We start from the raw sequence: 21395 nt of genomic DNA, 5'->3' as shown, positions 1-21395 counted from the left end.
TTTATATTTTGGTGTGAGGTTCCCCCAATACATAACAGACCCATTACCAGAAACTTTGATTTTCGGCTCTTTTGTTTATGCTCTCCGGTCAGTGGGGAATACCCCACTGACAGCAGGGATGAATCATAGTTTTTCTGATGAAGTCGAAAGCCGGCTCCTTATCAACTAATGGCTCACCCTTGCTGCTGACAGCAGAGATGAGTCACTGGATCTCAGGATGCTAGAAATGGGCCAGCTCCTAACAACCACTGCAAAATGTATGCAAAAACTGACAGTTGTTTGTTTCATTCTGTTTAGGTCTGCTTCCATTTATGTTCTATTTAAACTACCTGAACGGACGGAGGTGTAAATGGATGATCATACATTTACATTTGTTTGCCCATAGGAACGCCTTGCTGTCCAAACTCACCAAGTTTATATACAAAGAGTAATGAGACAACAGCAAAAAGGTTTTTAGCCACCTCAATACCAGCATGATACAATACCCTTCCTTTCCAGAACATTTGTCAGTGTCAAGGCTGCAAAAGTTTGACTGACAATTACTCCATCACGCACTATCTAAATTAATTTTTATTTGAATTTTAAACATAGCTTTTGTTTTTGTGGTATTTAATAGTCACTAGTAACAATTTTCAGAAAAAAACTGTTTCCCCAATTTTCTATAGGGGGATGGGGTGTTATAGTCATACATGTACAAGAAGGAGGGGGCTGGCACATGTGCATTTAAAACAAGGACATTTTAAATGATGAAAAAAAATAGATGTTGTCAGTCATAAGGTTGTTAATAAAAAGGCACATTAGTAGAATACCTTTCCTTACTGTATTTCTATATTAACAGATTGTGATTTCATCCTCAGCTGCTGCTTTCCTTTTCCTCTATCCCTAGCCTACCACTTGCTTCCTTAGTCTCACCTCCCTCTCCATGGTACACCTTCAACTCCATGTTACATTATGACCTTCAATGTACCAGATCTGCCCTCAGGTGCTAGCTATGCTGTGTTTATGTGTCATGTTCATGTGTCTGCATTCCTTTACTTCTCATGCAGCAACAACAAAGCCTCCCACAAGTCCCCACCTTCTTCTGTACAGTGTTTACCTTGTGATTGCCGGTAGAGGTTTACAGCAATAACAAGGTTTAAAGCCTTTGAGTGGCTCTTTTTTGCCTGAGTTTTGCTCTGTACAATGGCAGCCTGATCACAGGCATTGTGTGAACACCTAGTATGCACACAAGGTATAAGCAGAAGGGCATTTAAAACTTCCATTCAGAGTAATCGCTCCCCTGACTAGCCTTTCAACTATAGGAAGTGGTTAAATTGTCACTAAACCCACATCATAAAAATAACTATTAATAAATGTTGTTTTACATGCTGTTCATACTCAGTCACCAAAGGATATATTTTCTGTATTCTGCAAAAAATCTGGTTGATCCTGCTGTTCTTTATCTCTACCTTCTGTCTATGTCCCCAATGCAGTTGATGATTTTGCAGAGCAGTGTTGGCAGCTACTGCACATGCTCAGTTTTCTGTGTGTTGGTATGCTGAGCATTTCCTCCCTATCACATCTGAGCATCCCATGTGACTAAAGAGTCCCACATGTGGACGTATGCACAGTGGTAAATGACAGCACACTTCCTCCTCCTCCTCCATGCTCACTAACCAGCTACAACCATGGTTGGATATTACATCTTGGTTGATGGAGGCTTCTCCCCCCTGTTATTCTAAAACACAGGCTGATGGGGCATGACACAGCAGGTGACTGGCAGAAATCCGCACACAAGCGTGTTATTGACAAAAATAATAAAAGATTTTTATGATTACAAACCTAAACTTGTATGATAATTTAAAACAGTTAATTTATTTATTTTTACTCTGTACCCTAAAGGCTGTTTTTTTTATTTTGAACATGTGACCAGCAGCAGAGGACTAAACATTATGTGACAGCTGTATATCAATTAGGAAAAAAATACAGACATAGAAGGGACAATGTAAATTAAACTGTGTGCGTGTTTACTATTTCTTTAATGTACATCTCTTGTTTACTACTGTTGTCAGTGGCTAAAATAGTAACATGCTTTGTTTTAATTACTGTATTTCAATAGTGTAATAAGGTTAACTATGCCAGTGTTTTCCAAATCTGGACTTCAAGGACAACTAACAGGTTATGTTTGAAGACTTCCAATAGGCTGCACACCAATGTTAAGAGTACTAAAATTTGAATGGTAAAGATGGGAAGAAAACTGGGAAACTAACCTCTCAGTGGTACTTGAGGAACAGGCTATTAAACATTGAGCCTGACTGTTAAAAACTACATGTTACAATTATTTACAGTATTTTAATTGGATAATAAATGCTATTTATCACCACACACAACAGCAACATGTGCTTTACATAATGTTGCTGCAGGTTTGAGCCACGCTATAAGTTATTATTTCTGCTACATTTAAGTGAACTTGTGATAAGCACAACAAGAGGTTTATTTTAACCTTTTTTTCTTACCTTTTTTTTTGCTTCCCCACTGCCCTGTTCACTCATCAGGAAAGAAGAGAAGTCCTGTGTAACTATTAGGTCACAGCCTGGAGCTTACACAGGACTAAGCACTTTCTCCCAAGCCCATGTGGCACTGCAGAGTGATTCAGGGGCCAATTACTAAACACCAGTGCCGTCACATGGGGGAAATAGGAGTGAGTTATATGCTACTGCTACTGCATATCTGGGAGTACCGGGAATTTATCTTCACTTTTTGCAGGAAAACAAAGAGAAGTCATATACTGTACATGTTGCTGATTGGGTAACTAATAAAATCAACCTGCTGACTTGCCCTGATTGGGCAAAATAAAGGTTTGTTTCAAAACTGTACTGTGCTGAAAATTAAGTGCAACTTTATTTTAAGATCTGGCTTGCATTGTAGAGGGACTAATTAGGGAAAGTTCTCATTATTGGGGCCATTTTTTTTAAAGTTTATTGTTATACTGCAGGTTACTGCTTAATTACTTCTTTAAAAGATTGCTTCAAGTCCTAGAGTTTCTAAGTTGCAATTCAAAGCTGTTTCATGTTAAAAACGGTAGCAGCAAAACTTCTTCTGGTTCTCATAGTCTAGGTTTGTTCAAGTAAATAATTAACAAGTGGACCAATTCTGTTTTAGGGTCTTTGTTTCAAAGTCAAATTCAGAGTTGCACAAGCAGCACCATCATCCATATCTTACACTGGTCCTTTCGAATAACGAATCTTGACTTCACCCACTGCCAACTGTAGCTACTGTATCTTCTGAATCCAAATTACTAATCAGTCCCATAATAGTCATTTTTAAATTCTGACAAGCTAGACATGTAAAATAGTAAGGATGATCTGAAAGTCTAAATCTAAGACAATTTCTTATTTATCATTTGTCTCAATTATGAATAAACTTCCCCAAGTTACAATACAAAATTAAAATTGCACTAAAAAAATTGCAGATTGCAAAAGTTTGAAACTGAGTGGCTGCTTTGTGGTAATATACTCCTGCTCTTACTTAAAGGTAAATTATAATGGTTTTTGGGTCAATTTTACTCATCACAATTTGAACTATTTAATTATATATCTGATTTAACTATATGCATAAAATCCTTGTTTTAAAAATAAATATTTGATACAAGAGAAATAATTCTTAGCACTGTGTGATATCTAAAGAGATAGCAGATCAGAAGATTGTTCCCCTATGGTATGGCTTTGTGTGGTTGACTTTCCATACTGTGCCCTGTGAGAGGGGGAGGGGTCACTGTTTTGACTAATTTGTGCATGTAAATATTAACTTCAACAATTGAACTGTCTAAAAACAGGTTTTTAAAGCACATGGTAAAGATAAAGTGCAAAATACATTAAATAGGGTCTAAAGCTCCACCTGCTTGCATAGTATTACAAGCAATATTTCATATTTACTGAACTCAAAAAAAGCTGAAAAATATTTTTTACATTTATATTTTTGTGGCCCTGGTACTTATAAATAACATAATATTAAATAAATAACATTTTTAATAAAAAACAATATATATACCATTTAAAGCAGATGATATAAGGAAGCAATGCTTGAAAGATCAAGATCTTATCACAGCTGAAGAAAAAAAATGTATATGTACAATATTTTGTTCTGTTAGGGAAAGATATCTTGCCATACACCAGATAATATATACTTGTCCTTTAATGTAAGTTGATTGATGGTGGGGTATTGCTATTTTGCAACAAAATAGTAACACTCTAAACTAAAGTCCTGTATGATAGCAGCAGGTATTTTTAAAGACTGTATAGATTAACCATAATTTAGCTAGCTTCATTTGATGTAATCTATGGAATTTATTGCAATAGGACAGCAAAGAGAAATCATATCTATGGCTACCTCTAACACCTCCTCCTTCTACCTCCTTCCAAGACAATCCTGCTGATCTTTGGGTTTTAGTAACACGGAACAAGTAAACAAGCAGGGTAGTCTTCACCTGCTAAACAAGTGTAGGTCAGCTACTTCTGAAATAATGAAGCCAAAAGAACTGTTAAATAGACCTGAAAGATGCACCTTGAGTGGGGAGAGGAAAGGGGATGACAATATATTTCTCTTAACTGATTCCTTTCATTGAGAGCTTTGTTTATGGTCTCAAACATTGAACTGTATTGTAGAACACTATATATTAGCACAGGGAAATAGATTCAGCTTTAAATCCATAATAAACTACAAATTCACAATACCTGATAGTATGTAGGCACTCAGCACTTCGGCCACGTTTTGCTCTGGGCAGCATAAGAAGCTCACTGTCAAAAACAGAACTAATAATTAGCTAGCAAATGGAAGAAATAACCAGTTCATACTACAACCATCACACACACCTTTGCATAGTTTAAAAAGACTATAGGGGTCGATCTACTAAAGGAAACCAGGCTGCTCAATTTGCAAGGGAATCTTTCCCATAGCTTAGCGAAGGTGGTGCAATTTCAATTTGCAAAAAAAATACCCAATCATGTGCAAGGAAAAAAAAAGCATTTTTGCTTGAACTTGATCAAATGATGGAAGTCAGCAGAGCTTAACCTCTTTCACTAAGCTCTGCTGACAATTTCCTTCCATAGTGCAATTTCTCTTACAAAGTGAACAGTTGGTTTGCCTTTTATAAATGAATCCCACTGTACCTTGCCCAGTCATAACAAAGTGACAGTGGCATCCGATAGCCCAGTACAAGCAAGGTATACTTACTCATACACGTTTCTGGGGATGGAGGAGCATGTGACCTTCTCCATATGACTGTGCTTGGTAAGTGGCAAATTGCTAAGTGTAAAGTGGATTGTGTGAGGGAGGGGGCAGTGGCATCATTTACCATAGTAAGTTTTCACACCATTCAACACTGAAGCTTTCTCAAGGTGCACTCCTACAGTGGGGAGGAGGTGGTGGGGTAGCGCAGAATGATAAGTATACCTTACAGAGGGAAATGGCCTGAATGAGCAAGTGACAATATAATCTTAAGCCGAGCTGGATGTGTATATTTTATTTACTTTGTAGTAGGACAGAGTGAACCATAGGATTGATATTTAAGATAAATTCAAGAGCTAAAACACGCATTTTATTACATTCATTGTGAGTTACTAATATATACAATTATTTGGTGACTCACATACACTGATATTTTCATGTAGCAAAGGGTAAATTGCAGTACAAGAAAGAGAGTGATGGAAAAGGCCAATCCTCTCCATTAATACAGGCCTACAAATCTTAGAGCTGCTGTGCAGACATACCTATCTTGATCAGATAAATACTGACTGTCCGAGTCCCTGGACCTGTGAGTAACTGGACTGCGGGAGGCATCATGGTGTCTTGTTGGAGAACGTGATCGTCTCATTTGATGAATTTCATCCAGACTCCTAGAATTGGCCAACAAGAACAAGTGTATATTTACTATAAGAATGTTCACTGTCCAAAACTTTTCCCAAATGTTTAAAGCTGTCTTGTAAATCTAGTAAAAAAATACCCCTGGCTTCATAATCCAGAATCTTCTTTTTTTGTTGTAACCCTGCTCGTTTTGTGCTTTCATATGGCTATACTATAGTCCTATTACATCTCTAGGATTATAAATACCAAAACTGAAGTTTATTCTAACTGTCTGCTAACAATATAGGATTGACAATACAGTGACTATACAAATGCAGCGTAGGACACTTTTGGAAAAGAGAAGCATCCAGTCTCAGAGAGTGATTGGGGCTCCAACAGTCTGGCCATAATCCATGTTAGGATAATAGTACACTGGCATAATTTAGAAGCCTATTTGTTAGTGTGAGGGTGGTCTGGACTATGTGTGGTGTTCTACGTGTGCTAAAATTGTTATATTTTTATTGTGGTTTAGTTGATGTTTACTTATTCATTTTTTTACTATTAAAAAGATTGTCATAGTGGTTGGTGGTATAGTGTATGTCTATTTATTCCAGTTTAGGCACTTTGACCCATATGTAACCACCTTTGCCTGGTTTTGCAGACACCAATATTTTTGTAACCATAGCCTTTCTCTTAAGAATTTGAGTGCTTGTTCTTCACAAATTCACGAATTCCTAAAGTATTCAGACCCCCTTTACTTTTTTCAATTTTTGTTATGTTATAGCCTGATACTACAGTTGTTTAAATTCATTTTTCATGTCTGTGTATTAAGACACAAAACTGAAATATCACCTGTACCTAAAAATTCAGACTCTTTACTTCACAAGCTGCCAACCTAGCTTGGGGGATTTTCTACCATTCTTCTTTGGAAATCCTCTCAAGCTCAGGATGGGGACCGTCAGTGGACAGCCATTATGGAGGCCACTGTGCTCTTGGGAACCTTCAACAATCTGCAACAGATTTTTTATTTTTTTTGGCTTTCCCAGATCTGTGCCTTGCAATAATCCTGTCTCTGTGCTCTGCGGGCAGCTCCTTTGACCTTATGGCTTTTGTTCTGATACAGTATGTATTGTCAGCTGTGAGGCCTTTTATAGAGAGATGTGTACCTTTCCAAATCATGCCCAGTCAATTTAATTTACCACCGCTGGACTCCAATGTGTAGAAATATCTCAACAACTGTTAGAAGCCTCCATAATCTAACATCTAATATTTGCTTAGAGTGCTAACACTGTATGTATAAATGTATTGGATGTATTGGAATGTATTGGAACTTAATAAAATAATTGAGCTGTTATATTTATATTTCTTCTAGATTTGGAAAAGTATCATAAATAGATTTTATAATCTAGCTTTGGCAAGCTTACATATGGTAGTAATTAGTCATGAGATGGCTAGATTTCCATCCCCCCAGGTTAAAGTATAACCAAGGCCCCTTTCTCACTTGTGCAACCTGTCCTGCGACTTGGGGCTGCAAAGTCGAATGACAAGTCATACCCCATGATTTCCAATGAGTACCATTCATATCAGTCTGACTTCAAGTCGCAGCGACTTCAAAGTAGTCCCTGCACTACTTTAGTCTGAATTTAATGTGACTTGAGGTTCATAGACCTCAAGATTACACAGGCAATGCTTCAAGCCCAGTCAAAATCACGTACAAATCACATCAAAATTGCGATGCAAAATCGTGCGCCTTTCAGTTTTTTTCGTTTTGGATAGAGTGGAGAGGGATTACAACTCTGGTCAGTTTTTATTGCTGTCTGTGCCCCCATTAGGGAGATTCACCCTCTCTATTTGTCCTGTTTACCTTTATCATTGAAAGTAAAAGAAATTTCCTAATTTTGGGTTGTCCCCAGAAAAAGTACAAGAGGGGAAATCTTCCAATGAGGACACAAGTTCTGGTGACATGGGGGGTCCCCAACGAATTCCCTTAATTTACAGGGATTTCCTCTCACTTTCTGTTTTGGCTATGGGACAGAAAGTGATGGTAAATCTCTGAAATGGGGCACAGATGGCGAAAAAAAAAAATTTGGCAGGGATTATAGCCCTTACTTACTCTATCCAAAAAAAAAAAAAAAGTTTTGCCTATAGTTCTACTTTAAGATTCCCTGTGGAGTATGGTATGGCTATTAAAAAGTATAAAAGCTTATTCTATATAAGTTAAGAACATACATTTACACTGTAGTATCTCTTGATTAAGATATTATTATGTGAAAGAATTTTGTATAAAGTATACATATATTGCTATATGTAATATTTGATTTAGTTGATTGATAAGAAGAGAACTGTGTGAGTTATGGAATTTCCCTCCTCCAACTCAGCTGAGATATTCTTTGGTAATTTGAGTCTAGGAATGGATTATTTTCTTGGCTGTTGGGAGAGGAGGACTTTTAGAAGGACAACAGAGCTCAGCAGAAATAATTTAAACCGTCCCATTTTAGAAGAGAGTGAGGACTAAATTTAATACTTACGGAGTAAAAAGTAAGAGAACAAAGACGTTTGGTACTTACACGTGGATGAGCTGCATACAGCTACACACACACACACACGATTATGCACACACAGTTTTTTATCTCGGGAACATAACTACATTATTGATATTATTTTTACATTCTGTATTTTAATATTTTTATTGTAATCCTATGCTATTTTATTATTAAATCCATTTTGAGTTTTTACACAAGAATTGGAAGGACCTTCGATTTTGGACTTTTCTCACAAATATTAGTTTACAGAATATCATAAAAACGTCATAAGAAGCAGGATCTTCAGCAACGATCAAGAGGAACGGGAGGCACCTTAGCTAAATTTCAAGTGTTGTTGCAAAGGTCTGAATACTGTTATATTTCAGTTTTTCGTTTTTTATACATTTGCAAACATTTCTAAAATTCTGTTTTCACTTTGTCATTATGGAGTACTGAGTTTAGATTAATGAGAAAAAAAAAAACAATTTAAACAACAACAAAACTGAAAAAGGTGAAGGGAGTCTGATTACTTTAAGGGTGCACTATACAGTATATATATATATATAATATATACACACACAGGAGAAAGAGCGCTTCAAGGACTTAGTCCAGAAGAACAACATCAGGTTTCGCATGCAGGGTTTTAGCATTACACAGAATACAAAGCAAAGAACAACCTCCAGGCTATGAGGACTACTTAGTCGCTCAGTCTGCCTCTGCACAGACTTTCACAACTCCTATAGAATAGCCTTGTCAGTTTGACTGTCTTTTGTGGCCAGATATGCCAGAACACAGACATGCGCTGCAGCACAACTCTCCTTGAGAGGAAGAATCCTTTGGCCTTAACTCATGTACAAAAAGACCCGTGCACAGGGGCATAATCAGTAACGGTCGGTAACAGGACAAATGCGGACCTGAAATTAGGGGCTTTAGCCCATCAAATACTGTACAAAGTCTCTAGGCCCCAGGATCTAGAACAGAACTTAAAACTGAATTCCACGGAAAACAAAAATCCCTCTTGCAATGGGGCTGTATCCAACACCACAAGGGTTAAATGCTTTTTTATGTCTAAAGCGGTGTGGGTGTCACAAAGCAACAACCTTAAGAGGTAAAGAGATTCTAGCACTAGTTGAAAAGGTTTTAAAAATAAATAAATAAGTAAATAAATAAAACAATGTGTTTATCTCAGCTAAAGTTTACAGAAAGAGCATTTGTAATATGCTATATGGCATAGTTATTTGTCAATGTTTGGTTTTGCTGACATTTTTGGTAATAATTCTCCCCTTGGGTCACAGAATGGTAACAATATACCTAATTGGCTCTTCAGATTAAAAAGACCTCTCTGCCTTAGGCCTCATGCACACAGGGCATTTTTACAACCGCTTTTACGAGCATCAGCCGTTTTTACCTTGCAGCTTAAAAATGCCCCTTGATGTTATTTTATGGCCTCATGCACACACAGGCATTTAGAAGCTGTAAGTGGCATAGGCATTTTTAAGCTGCAAAAAAAAAAAAAAACAGAGCCAGCGGGTTCTGAGGACCAGCGTTTAAAGCTGTAAAAACGTCTGACGCTGCTAAAGGCTGCTATACGTGGATTAATGCCACTATTAGTGTTAAGTGTCAAGCGTGGTTTTTTTTTTACATCTTAAAATCAATGGTTTCCTATGAAAGCTTTAACAAGGGGGTCCCCAGTTTCCAGCCTCCCCTCATGTGAATGAGTATGGGGTACATTGTACCCCTGCCCATTCACCCCAACAAAGGCAGTGTAGTGTAAATAATGACAAGAGATGGTATTGAGAAGTCTTTTATTAAAAATCTTCCTTCAATATTCTCCCTCAGGTCTTCTCCCTCCAATCTTCTCCCTCTTGTCTTCTTCCTCCGATCTTCTCCCTCCAGTGTTCTTCCTCCGGTGTTCTTCCTCTGGTCTTCTCCGCTGCTGATCCAGTCCTCCTCCAACAATGTCTTTAGTGGTTAATCCAGCTCTGCTCTTTGCGGCTTCTTATATAGCCATGGGGCGTGGCCACCTGGTGAGGTCAACCGGAGACCTCACCCCTTGTGTTGTCAGGTGACTGTGTCGGAGGAGGACCGGGTTGGCGGCGGAGAAGACCGGAGGCATAGAAGACCAGAGGAAGAACACCAGAGGAAAAACACCAGAAGGAGAAGATCAGAGGAAGAAGACCGGAGGGTGAAGATCGGAGGGAGAAGATCGGAGGAAGAAGACCTGAGGGAGAAGACTCGAGGGAGAAGATTGGAGGAAGATTTTTAATAAAGGACTTCTCAAAACTGTCTCTTATTATTTACACTACACTGCCTTTTTTGGGGTGAATAGGTAGGGGTACAATCTACCCCATAATCATTCACATATGGGAGGGCGGAATCTGGGGACCCCATTGTTAAGGGGGGCTTCCACATTATGATAACATGGGGACGAAGTGCTTTGGGGTGGGGGTGCAGAACCCCTCCTGCCACAAAGCACCCCACCATGTTGAGGGTGTGTGGGCTGATAAGGTCTGGGGGGGGGGGGTGTGCTCGCTTGTCTCCTTCCCTTTTCTGACCTGTTGGGCTTCATGCTCGGATAAGGGTCAGGTATGGATTTCTGGTAGGATGTTTGTTTTTTTTTGACGTGGGGTTCCCCTTCAAGATTCTCAGAGCACAAGCTGCACCACGAGTCAAATGGGCTGAAAGTCAGATCAAAGATGGCTCTCATAGGCAACCATTGATTTTGAATAGAGGCAAAGAAATGCTGCTAAAAGCTAACGTGGCTAGACGAGCATTGACGCCAATGTAAAAAGCTACTAAAAGAACGTTTTTACAGCTGCTTTTTCCTGGGGTTGGTTGTGGATTTGCAGCTCATTTTTTTCTAACGTCCTGGGTGCATGAGGCCTAAGACACATCCTTATTTATATATGAACCAAAGTGGATAACATGTCCCACAGTGTTGCAGATTAATCATAGTTCATGCATCTGAAATGGCGTTTTATGCTGACTATTCCTCTATCATCAGAATTTAAGTAGTGCACTGAGCATATCTTACCTCTGTAATGGCACATTTGGTAAACGTGAGCGGGTCCTGCCCTGATCATCAACACGGTGAGGAGATACGGAACGTGAGCGGTGATGAGTCACTCTTTGTTGTTCTGGCACTGTTAACGTTGTGGATCTGCTTTGTCTAGCATTAGACCTTGAACCTACCAATATAAAATGTTTTACATCCAAAATAAGTATCACAAATGAACATGAAACACACTGTGTTGGAGTACGGCTTTTCGACATTTGAAACCTCATGTTTTAAATGAAGTTTTGAGAATACTTTTGGAAACCCTACATAAAGCATATTGACCTGTTGGTATGTGCTTCCTTTATTTCATGTAATTAATTAACAGGTTTTAAATAAATATAAAAAATAATTGACTCTCTGGACACTGTGACACAGCAGTTTTCAGTATTAAACCCACAACCAAAACTGCATTTTGCTGTTTCAGTTTACCAATCATTAGATGTGGTGGCTTCACCAGTTTTCTTTGGCTTTTTCTCCTCTGTTTTCACCTGGTGATCTGGCCAGTAAACCACCTCCTGTATTAGTGAGACACAACTCTGGAGCAATGAGAATAGGAGGCACAGCAGAGAGCAGCATTGTCAGTCTGGGGGGGGGGGGGGGGTAGTGTTAAATGTATTAGCAGATTTAGATTCACTAACAAACTGAAGCCAAACTCCAGATCACACTTTATAATCAGTTACAGCAAACAGTTTTTTTTTTCTTTTGGGATAAAGGTTTTGCATGGACAAATAAATGCTGATCATTTGTATCACCCCTGTCAGTGTTAAGTAGTTTGTCTCATCCATGTAAACATTTTGTTGGAGAGCTGGAGAGCTTGTGAAAAACAGCAGACTTGCTAGCTAGATCACCAGATGAAAATAGAAAGCCTAAAAAGGAAACAAATGCAGACATCACATGTAAGATCTGGTAAGCTTCGATATAATAAATGTTTGCTTTTGGGTTTAATACTGTTTTAAAGCATACCATAAAAAAAATTCATTTTTATGATTAGCATGCAAATATTCTCTGTACATAAGCCAATACATGAAAAATAAGTACAACTGACTATTGTTTTATTCTTGCAATCAATCAACATACAATAAAACACCAGGCAATGTTTTCTCATGCTTCGCAATTGGCCGTAAATGTCCTCACAGGCAACATCAAACCACATTATGTGTGTAAAATTCACACCTATACAAGAATAAAAAGGAAAAACATGGAAAAGAAACACGTTTGCAAGATTACTTGGGGAAGAACTCCAGCCAGAACTAAGATACACTATATGCCAATAAAATGCCTTTCCCTAACAGAATCTATATTTTTATTTAATTATTAATGCAGCAAGGCTTGCAAACACCTTCCTCAAACCTGCCTTAGAATAGTACCTTAAAGTGGTTGTAAACCTCAGTCATGAAATCTGAACTAAGCACATACAGTATATACAGCATCTCACAAAAGTGAGTACACCCCTTACATTTTTGTAAATATTTATTATATCTTTTCATGTGACAACACTGAAGAAATGGCACTTTGCTACAATGTAAAGTAGTGAGTGAATAGATTGTATAACAGTGTAAATTTGCTGTCCCTTCAAAATCACTCAACACACAGCCATTAATGTCTAAACCACTGGCAACAAAAGTGAGTATACCCCTAAGTGGAAATGTCCAAGTTGGGCCCAAAGTGTCGAAATTTTGTGTGGCCTCCATTATTTGCCAGCACTTGGGCATGAAGTTCACCCGAGCTTCACAGGTTGTCACTGGAGTCCTCTTTCACTCCTCCATGACGACATCACAGAGCTGGTGGATGTTAGAGACCTTGCACTCCTCCACCTTCCGTTTGAGGATGCCCCACAGATGCTCAATAGGGTTTAGGTCTGGAGACATGCTTGGCCAGTCCATCACCTTTACCCTCAGCTTCTTTAGGAAGGCAGTGGTCATCTTGGAGGTGTGTTTGGGGTCGTTATGTTGGAATACTGCACTGCGGCCCAGTCTCTAAAGAGAGGGGATCATGCTCTGCTTGAGTATGTCACAGTACATATTGGCATTCATGGTTCCCTCAATAAACTTCAGCTCCCCAGTGTCGGCAGCACTCATGCAGCCCCACACCCTGACACTCCCAGCCCCCTTCTTGACTGTAGGCAAGACACACTTGTCTTTGTACTCCTCACCTGGTTGCCGACACGCACGCTTGACACCATATGAACCAAATAAGTTTATCTTGGTCTCATCAGACCACAGGACATGGTTCCAGTAATCCATGTCCTTAGTCAGCTTGTCTTCAGCAAATTGTTTGAGGGCTTTCTTGTGCATCATCTTTAGAAGAAGCTTACTTCTGGGACAGCAATGCAGACCAATTTTATGTAGTGTGGGGTGTAAGGTCTGAGCACTGATGGGCTGACCCCCCACCCCTTCAACCTCTGGAGCAATGCTGGCAGAACTCATACGTCTATTTCCCAAAGACAACCTCTGGATATGGCGCTGAGCATGTACACTCAACTTCTTTGGTCGACTATGGCGAGGCCTGTTCTGAGTTGAAAGTACATGAGGAAGGCAGTGCATGAACCACACCGGGATGCAATGGATAAGGAAGTCAGGTGAACATCCAGTATAGAAAGGGTTAACAGTTTATTGTTATTGATAACCGAAAAACATAGTACATAAAATGCTTACATCCCCCTGGGCTGGAGTGGACAAGGGCACCTGGCAGCAAGCAACACGAGTGCGAGGAGGTCAGTCTCCCAGGACCGCTGAGCAGTGTGTGCACACAAAGCCGGAAACCAGCCGGCGCGAGGATAAAAGGACTCTGCTGTAGTTCCGTAGCGGTGACATCAGCCGGACAGGTGCCACTTGCGGGGAAACACCAGGAACCAGGGTGGAACACAAGCTATATGGTTGCCATGACTACATGTTTCGCGCTATGCGCTTTATCAAGTCAACTTGATAAATGACTTGATAGATGATTTGATAAAGCGCATAGCGCGAAACATGTAGTCATGGCAACCATATAGCTTGTGTTCCAACCTAGTTCCTGGTGTTTCCCCGCAAGTGGCGCCTGTCCGGCTGATGTCACCGCTACGGAACTACAGCAGAGTCCTTTCATCCTCGCTCCGGCTGGTTTCCGGCTTTGTGTGCACACACTGCTCAGCGGTCCTGGGAGACTGACCTCCTCGCACTCGTGTTGCTTGCTGCCAGGTGCCCTTGTCCACTCCAGCCCAGGGGGATGTAAGCATTTTATGTACTTTGTTTTTCGGTTATCAATAACAATAAACTGTTAACCCTTTCTATACTGGATGTTCAACTGACTTCCTTATCCATTGCATCCCGGTGTGGTTCATGCGCTGCCTTCCTCATGTACTTTTGTCTGTATCAGCACCCTTCCTATGCTCGTTGGCTAGCAGCAGAAAAAACGCTGGGGAGCCTCACAGGCTTATTTCTATCCCTCTACCCTAAAGGCACCCCAGGAGCGCCAAATTTGTGATTATTGCTTTGACTTCTGGACTGGACTTTTTCCTATGGCTGCCCTGGGTGTGATTCTCTTTACTGAGCCATTAGTTGGTTAACAGCAGAACAACCGCTGGGGAACCTCACAGGCTTACTTCTATCCCTCCACCCTACAGGCATCCCAGGAGTGCCTTGTTTGTGATTATTTCTGTTCTGAGTTGAACCTGTCCTGTTAAACTACTGTATGGTCTTGGCCACTGTGCTGCAGCTCAGTTTCAGGGTCTTGGCAATCTTCTTATAGCCTAGGCCTTAGGCCATCTTTATGTAGAGCAACAATTTTTTTTTTCAGATCCACAGAGAGTTCTTTGCCATGAGGTGCCATGTTGAACTTCCAGTGACCAGTATGGGAGAGTGAGAGCGATACCACTAAATTTAACAAACCTGCTCCCCATTTACACCTGAGACCTTGTAACACTAACGAGTCAAATGTCACCAGTGACGGAAAATGTTTAATTGGGCCCAATGTGGACATTTTAACTTAGGGTGCACTCACTTTTGTTGCCAGCTCTTTAGACAATAATGGCTGTGTGTTGAGTTATTTTGAGGGGACAGCAAATATACACTGTTATACAAGCTGTACCCTCGCTACTTTACATTGTAGCAAAGTGTTTTTTCATCAGTGTTGTCACATGAAAAGATATAATAAAATATTTACAAAAATGTTAGGGGTGTACTTACTTTTGTGAGTTACTGTATATATGCAGTATTTACTTGTCTATCTCCAAAGATCTAAGTAATGTTTGTCTCTGGTCCTCTATTTCTCTGTTATCAGCATGTGTCACTTCTGACACGAGATAAATTTGTTACGGGGAGGGAGCTCAGCAAACAGCTCATCTATTCGGAACACAGCTGTACCCTTCCTTCAGTCCTGTGCCGTGTCTGAAGGGGGTGTGTCCCTTTCCTCCAATCAGCTCTCACACACTGAAGCTCTCCACCCCCTCCTCTGTGATACTAACAGATATAGAAGGACTTTATCACAATTCTGCGCTTTTGAACAGCTGAAGAGAAAAGAACATTGCAGATAAATAAGTAAAACTTATGTAAGAGGATTGGTTTCATCTGTGTTTATCACCTGAGGCTATTCACTTTCCTGGGTATGTGAGAGGGTTTACAACTACTTTAAGAAAAGACGACTGTCACCGTTGCGTTGCTCCTTCTGCTTGAGCAGGGGTCTTGCTAGCACCACGATGCATTTCAGGCAAAGCAGTACCAAAATCATTATGTCAGCTAGTAAAGGACTTTATGTTCAAGTTGAACGTATGTTAGACTCGAACATCGGGTGCTCGTGTGTTCGCTGAAAACCGTGTTTTCGCCCGATTGCAGTGAATTAAGTGCTTGTGATTGGCCAAAACATGCACCTGACCTGTATGCTTTGGCCAATCACAGCACAATGTCCTGTCAGAGCCAAGATTGGCCAAAGGCAGGGTGCCTTTAGCCAATCATGGCTCAGGGTCAAGTCCACGCCCCACACTATATAAGGCTGCTTTTGCAGCATCAGGTTCTGTTGCTGCAATATTAGTACTCCCCTTCCGTGTCGCAGGTGCTATTCCTTCTGCGGCAGCAGTGATTTTTTTTTTGTGTGGCGCTAATAATGTTTACTGTTTTATGTTTGCACTAATAATGTTTAGGGCATAATTGCTGTCCCTCCTTCTGCGTCGCAGGTGCTATTCCTTCTGCGTCACCATTGTTTTTTTGTTTTTTTTCCGTGGAACAGCAGCACTAATATTTAGGGCATAATTGCTGTCCCCCCTTCTGCATCACAGGTGATTTTCCTTCTTCATCAGCAGGGTTTTTTTTTTTTTGAGGTGCAGCAGCACTATTATTATTTAGGGCATAATTGCTGTCCCACCTTCTGCGTCACCAAGTTCTTTGGTGTGGGCTTTTTTCAACACACATGCAGCAGACCGCAGCATTGCTGTTTGCAATCTCTGTCTGAAGCAGTTCAAGTGTGACCAAAACACCAGCCGCTTGGGCACCACATGCTTGACAAGACACATGATGACCTGACATACAGTCCATTGGCAACAGTACCTGAAAGAACCACATCATAATAAAATGCAGACTTCTCCTTGCTCCTCATCTGGGATCTCTACCTCTAGAATACCTCAAGTCTTCTCAAAAACCTGCACTGAGACGGATGATGGTATAGCAATGGGTGCCACAGGTACTTGCACCCAATCTGCTAGCATCAGTACACCACCTGTAGATTTCACCACCAAGCAACTTTCGCTGCCCCAGTTGCTGAACCAAAATAAAAAATACTGTGCCAGCCATCCACATGCTCAGTGTCTAAATGCTAGCTTGGTCAAATTGCTAGCACTAAAGCTGCTGCCTTTTTATCTGGTAAATTCTGCCCCCCTTTTGTGAATTTGCGAACTGTGCTGTACCAGAGTGGCAGGTTACAAAAAATAAATTTATTTTCATGTAAAGTCAATCCAACTCTGTACCATCATGTGGAAGGCAATGTTTTGACCTTGTTGGGCAGAGCGTCAGCAACAAGGTTCACATTACTGCTGACTCATGGTCCAGCAGGCATGGTCAGGGATGTTAATTTCCTTCACGGCACACTGGGTAACTCTGCTGGCAGCTGGGAAGGATTCAGGACAGGGTTCAGTACTGGAGCTTGTTCCGCCACCACAACTCCAAAAAGCTGGTGGTGATTCCGCCACATCTGTCTGCTCCATCCCCTCCTTTTCTTCTTCTTCTATGGCCTCTTCTGCTGAATTTTCCTCTGAACCAGCAGTGTTCCCTAAGGGGCTACGCAAGCAGTCAGGCTAAAAGATGCCATGCAGTGCTCCAGTTGGTCTGTCTAGGGGACTGGAGCCACCCCAGGGAAGAGGATTCTGTCAGCTCTGCAGGGGCAGGCTCAAAGGTGGTTGATGCCATGGCAGCTTGAGCCAGGAATGGTTCTATGTGATAATGGCACCTACCTTCTCTCCGCCCTCCAACAGGGATACTTGACACATATTCCATGCTTGCCATATGTCCTGTATTTAGTGGTGCAGTGTTCCTTGAACAGGTACCCAGGCTTACAAGATCTTCTGAGGCAGACCAGAAAAGTGGCCATTTCCAGTGGTCATAGAATGCCAGTGCTTGGCTGGCTGACATTCAATGGGAATTCAACCTGCTCACCAACCGCCTCATTTGTGACATGCCCACCAGGTGGAACTCAACATTGGCAATGCTGCAGTGGCTGCACATGCAGCAGAGGGCCATCAATGTGTACCTGTGTGAGTATTGCACAAGGAAAGGCTCAGGGGAGCTTGGTTTCTTTTCATGACGCCAGTGGCTGCTGATAAAGGATGTATACTCTGTCCTGTCACCATCTGAGGAGGCCGCAAGGATGGTGAGCCAGGACAATGCATGCATCAGTAACACCATCCCTCTAGTCTTCCTGCTGGAGCACACACTCTGTGTAATCATGGACAGGGTACTTGAGGCAGAACAGCGGGAGGAAGAGGAGGGCTTCCTTTCCTCACAAGGCCTCCTTTATGCAGATACCATTCCTGCGGGGCCCGCTAAACACACACGAGGAAGAGGAGGGGGAGGATTGTGGCAGCATAGATGAGAGGATAGAAGATAACATACAACAGTCTTCAAGGGATGGTTTTCAATCTCCAGAAACCCCAGGAGTTGTACGTGGCTGGGGAGAGGTTGCTCCTGACAATGTCATCCTTAGTGACCCAGAGGACTCAGAATCTCATGCCTCCTCAAACTAACGCTGCATGGGGTCCCTGATTCTGCAAAGCCTGCGAAAGGACCCAAGGATTTGTGGTATCATGGAGAGGAATCATTACTGGTTGGTAACCCTTCTTGATCTTGATGTTACAAGGGTAATGATGCATAGCTCATCCTGCTTTCACAGAGCGAGCAGAGGATGAAACATCTTAAGGACGCCCTGAAGAAAAATTTGTGCAACACCTTTCCAGACACTGGGAGGTTACCATTTCCTGGACAATGTGTTTCTGAGGCTTTGTTTGGTCAAAGGAGGAGCGGTGGAGAAGGCGTCGGCTGACCGATGCCTTTAAATAATTCTTTAGTCCTCAACGCCACAGGGCTGTTAGGTTTAAGCAACCATTAGAAGCATCTGCATCATATGGTGCAGGATTATCTAAGTAAAAAGCAAGAGCTGACTTGGAGACCTTTCCAACTGAGCATCCACTGGGTTACTGGATCTTGAGGGTGGACCACTGGCCAGAACTTGCTCAATATGCAATCGAGCTACTGGCCTGTCCTGCTTTCAGCGTGCTTTCCGAATGGGCATTCAGTGCTGCTGGAGGTTTTGTGATGGATAAAAGAGTGCATCTGTCCACAGACTCTGTTGACTGGCTGACAATTATCAAAATGAATCAGTCCTGGATGAACAGCAGCTATCAAGCCCCTGTTACTGATATAACTGATTAAATTTGGTAGGGATCTTGGATCCCTTGAAGACTGCCTATGCTGCCTATCCTTCTCCTGAATCTTGATTATGCTAGGTTCCAACAATGTTTTTGGTTTAGGGCACCACCAACACCCAAGGCCCATTTTTTTTTTTTTCAATTTTTTAAAATCAGGGCCCATTACTGCACCCAGCAACAGTAACTGTGAGGGGTTACAGTGTTCAGGCACCCCAAACACCCAAGGCCCAACTTTTCTGCACCTGTTTGACAGTTGCATGTAATTTAATTTTTTTTTTTCTAGTTTTATACAGCAGGGCCCATTCCAGCGCCCAGCAGGAGTAACAGTGAGGGGGTTACAGTGCTCAAGCACCACTAGGGATGGGTTAACGGTTTGGGCCGAGCATAAGTTTGGCCTAAACATCGCGCATTCAGGTACTCTCCGAACACCTGAACTTTCTCAGCACTTAGCAGGATGTTCGCCCGCCGAGCTCACATTCAATAGATTTTTAAGGCTTCCCCGATGAGAGCTGAATTTAAAAAAATTATTGTAAAAAGGAAATGTAAATTTAAAAAGAATTGGGGTAAAATAGCTTAGGGGGACCCTTTGGGTCTTGTATGGTCTTTAAGGGTAACCCCATGACAGAATTAAGAAAAGAAAACAGCGTTGGGTCCCCCCAAATCAATACCAGGCCCTTTGGGTCTGGTAAAGATTTGAAGGGGAGCTCCACAACAAAATAAAAAAAAAAAAAACGGCATGGGGCCTTACCTAAAATTTATACCAGGCCCTTTGGATTTTAAGGGGAACTCCATGCCAAAAATAAAAAAAAAAATGGTGTGGGTTCCCCCCAAGATCCATACCACACCCTTATCCGTGGCAGGCCAGGAAAGGGGGGGGCGAGCGATACCCCCTCCTTAACCATACCAGGCTACTTGCCCTCAGACCACGACAATCACAGCCCAGGGTTGTCGGGAAGAGGCTCTTGTCCCCATCAACATGGGGACAGGGTGCTCTGAGGTAGAGGGGGCAGAGCCCCTCCTGCCCGAGAGCACCCCCCCTCATGTTGAAGGCATGTGGCCTGGTAAAGTTCGGGGGGGGGACGCTCGCTCGTCCCCTCCCTTTTCCTGACCTGCCAGGCTGCGTGGCCCGGATAAGGGTCTGATGTGAATTTTGGGGGGACCAAACTCAATTTTTTTTATTTTGGAGTGGGGTTCCCCTTAAAATCCATACCAGACCTCAAGAGCCTAGGGGGGAGCCTGGGGGGGGGGGGCGCTACGCCATTTTTTTTTTTTTAATTTTTTATATGTATTGCCAGCAGCCAGCAATACATTACAGCCACAAGCAAGTTTAGATTACATTTTTTCCTTTAGAAATGTCAGTATTGCTGCAGCAGGCTCTATACATCCTACAGATGCGCAACTATACAGGCAGACTATGGGGACCTCTCAGGCACTATATTTAAAGAGAGTTTTCATTTTTTATTGTTTCCCTTTAAGCTTCATTAAAATCACTGCTCCTTTAAAAACGATAATTTTTAAAATGCCTTTGATGGGCAGGATATGCAGATTACTAACTTACTTACAGCAAAAAAGGATTTCTAAAGGGTTGTGAGAAATGTAGTTCTGTGAGCTGTACCTACATCCATTTGCAGGAGATTTAGTATTATCACACATACTAGAACAGTGCTTTTATGTCTACAGAATATATAAAAAAAAAGTTCTGCTTCTTAACTGTATATGGGAAGAGGAAGAAAAGAGAAAAATTGTGAAAGAAAAAGGGGTATGATCCTGGAATTCAGTTTTAATCTTTTGAACTGTCTCGTAGATCAACTGGCTAACTGCAAAATTCTTGATTCTTCAAAACATATACATGAATATTTCCTGCGCTACAGAGAATAATTCAGTCCATTTATTATGGTTGCTTGAATTCTTTATTTGTGTAATCTTGTGCCCTGACTATTGGGCATTCTTTTTGTTGGGCATGCTTTCTAAGCTATACAGAGTGTACATACATAAATAAACAATGTGATGAGAAAACATACATGCACCCTACTTTGTTATTAAGGGGTAAATGCAGCCATTTTTCGTTATGGATTACCCGTCACCTCCTTTCCTGGTGACTACTGTGAAG

At 41.4% G+C, this 21395-nt stretch overlaps 1 protein-coding gene across 20 annotated transcripts in view; it reads right to left on the bottom strand.

Annotated features, from left to right (window-relative positions):
• The window catches only part of RIMS1 (regulating synaptic membrane exocytosis 1), a 625149-nt gene that overhangs the window by 286716 nt on the left and 317038 nt on the right, over positions 1 to 21395 (bottom strand). For all 20 annotated transcript variants that reach the window (XM_082249043.1, XM_082249059.1, XM_082249050.1 and 17 more), the window contains 3 exons: positions 11377 to 11530; positions 5748 to 5873; positions 4713 to 4775 (listed from right to left, as the gene is read on the bottom strand). In XM_082249043.1, the coding sequence (XP_082105169.1) occupies positions 4713 to 4775; positions 5748 to 5873; positions 11377 to 11530 (343 nt within the window). The remainder of the gene's footprint in view (positions 1 to 4712; positions 4776 to 5747; positions 5874 to 11376; positions 11531 to 21395) is intronic.

The sequence above is a fragment of the Pelophylax lessonae genome, assembly GCF_965119305.1.
Source record: "Pelophylax lessonae genome assembly, chromosome: 3".
Classification (NCBI taxonomy): domain Eukaryota; kingdom Metazoa; phylum Chordata; class Amphibia; order Anura; family Ranidae; genus Pelophylax; species Pelophylax lessonae.
This window is presented reverse-complemented; position numbering and strand designations above follow the sequence as displayed.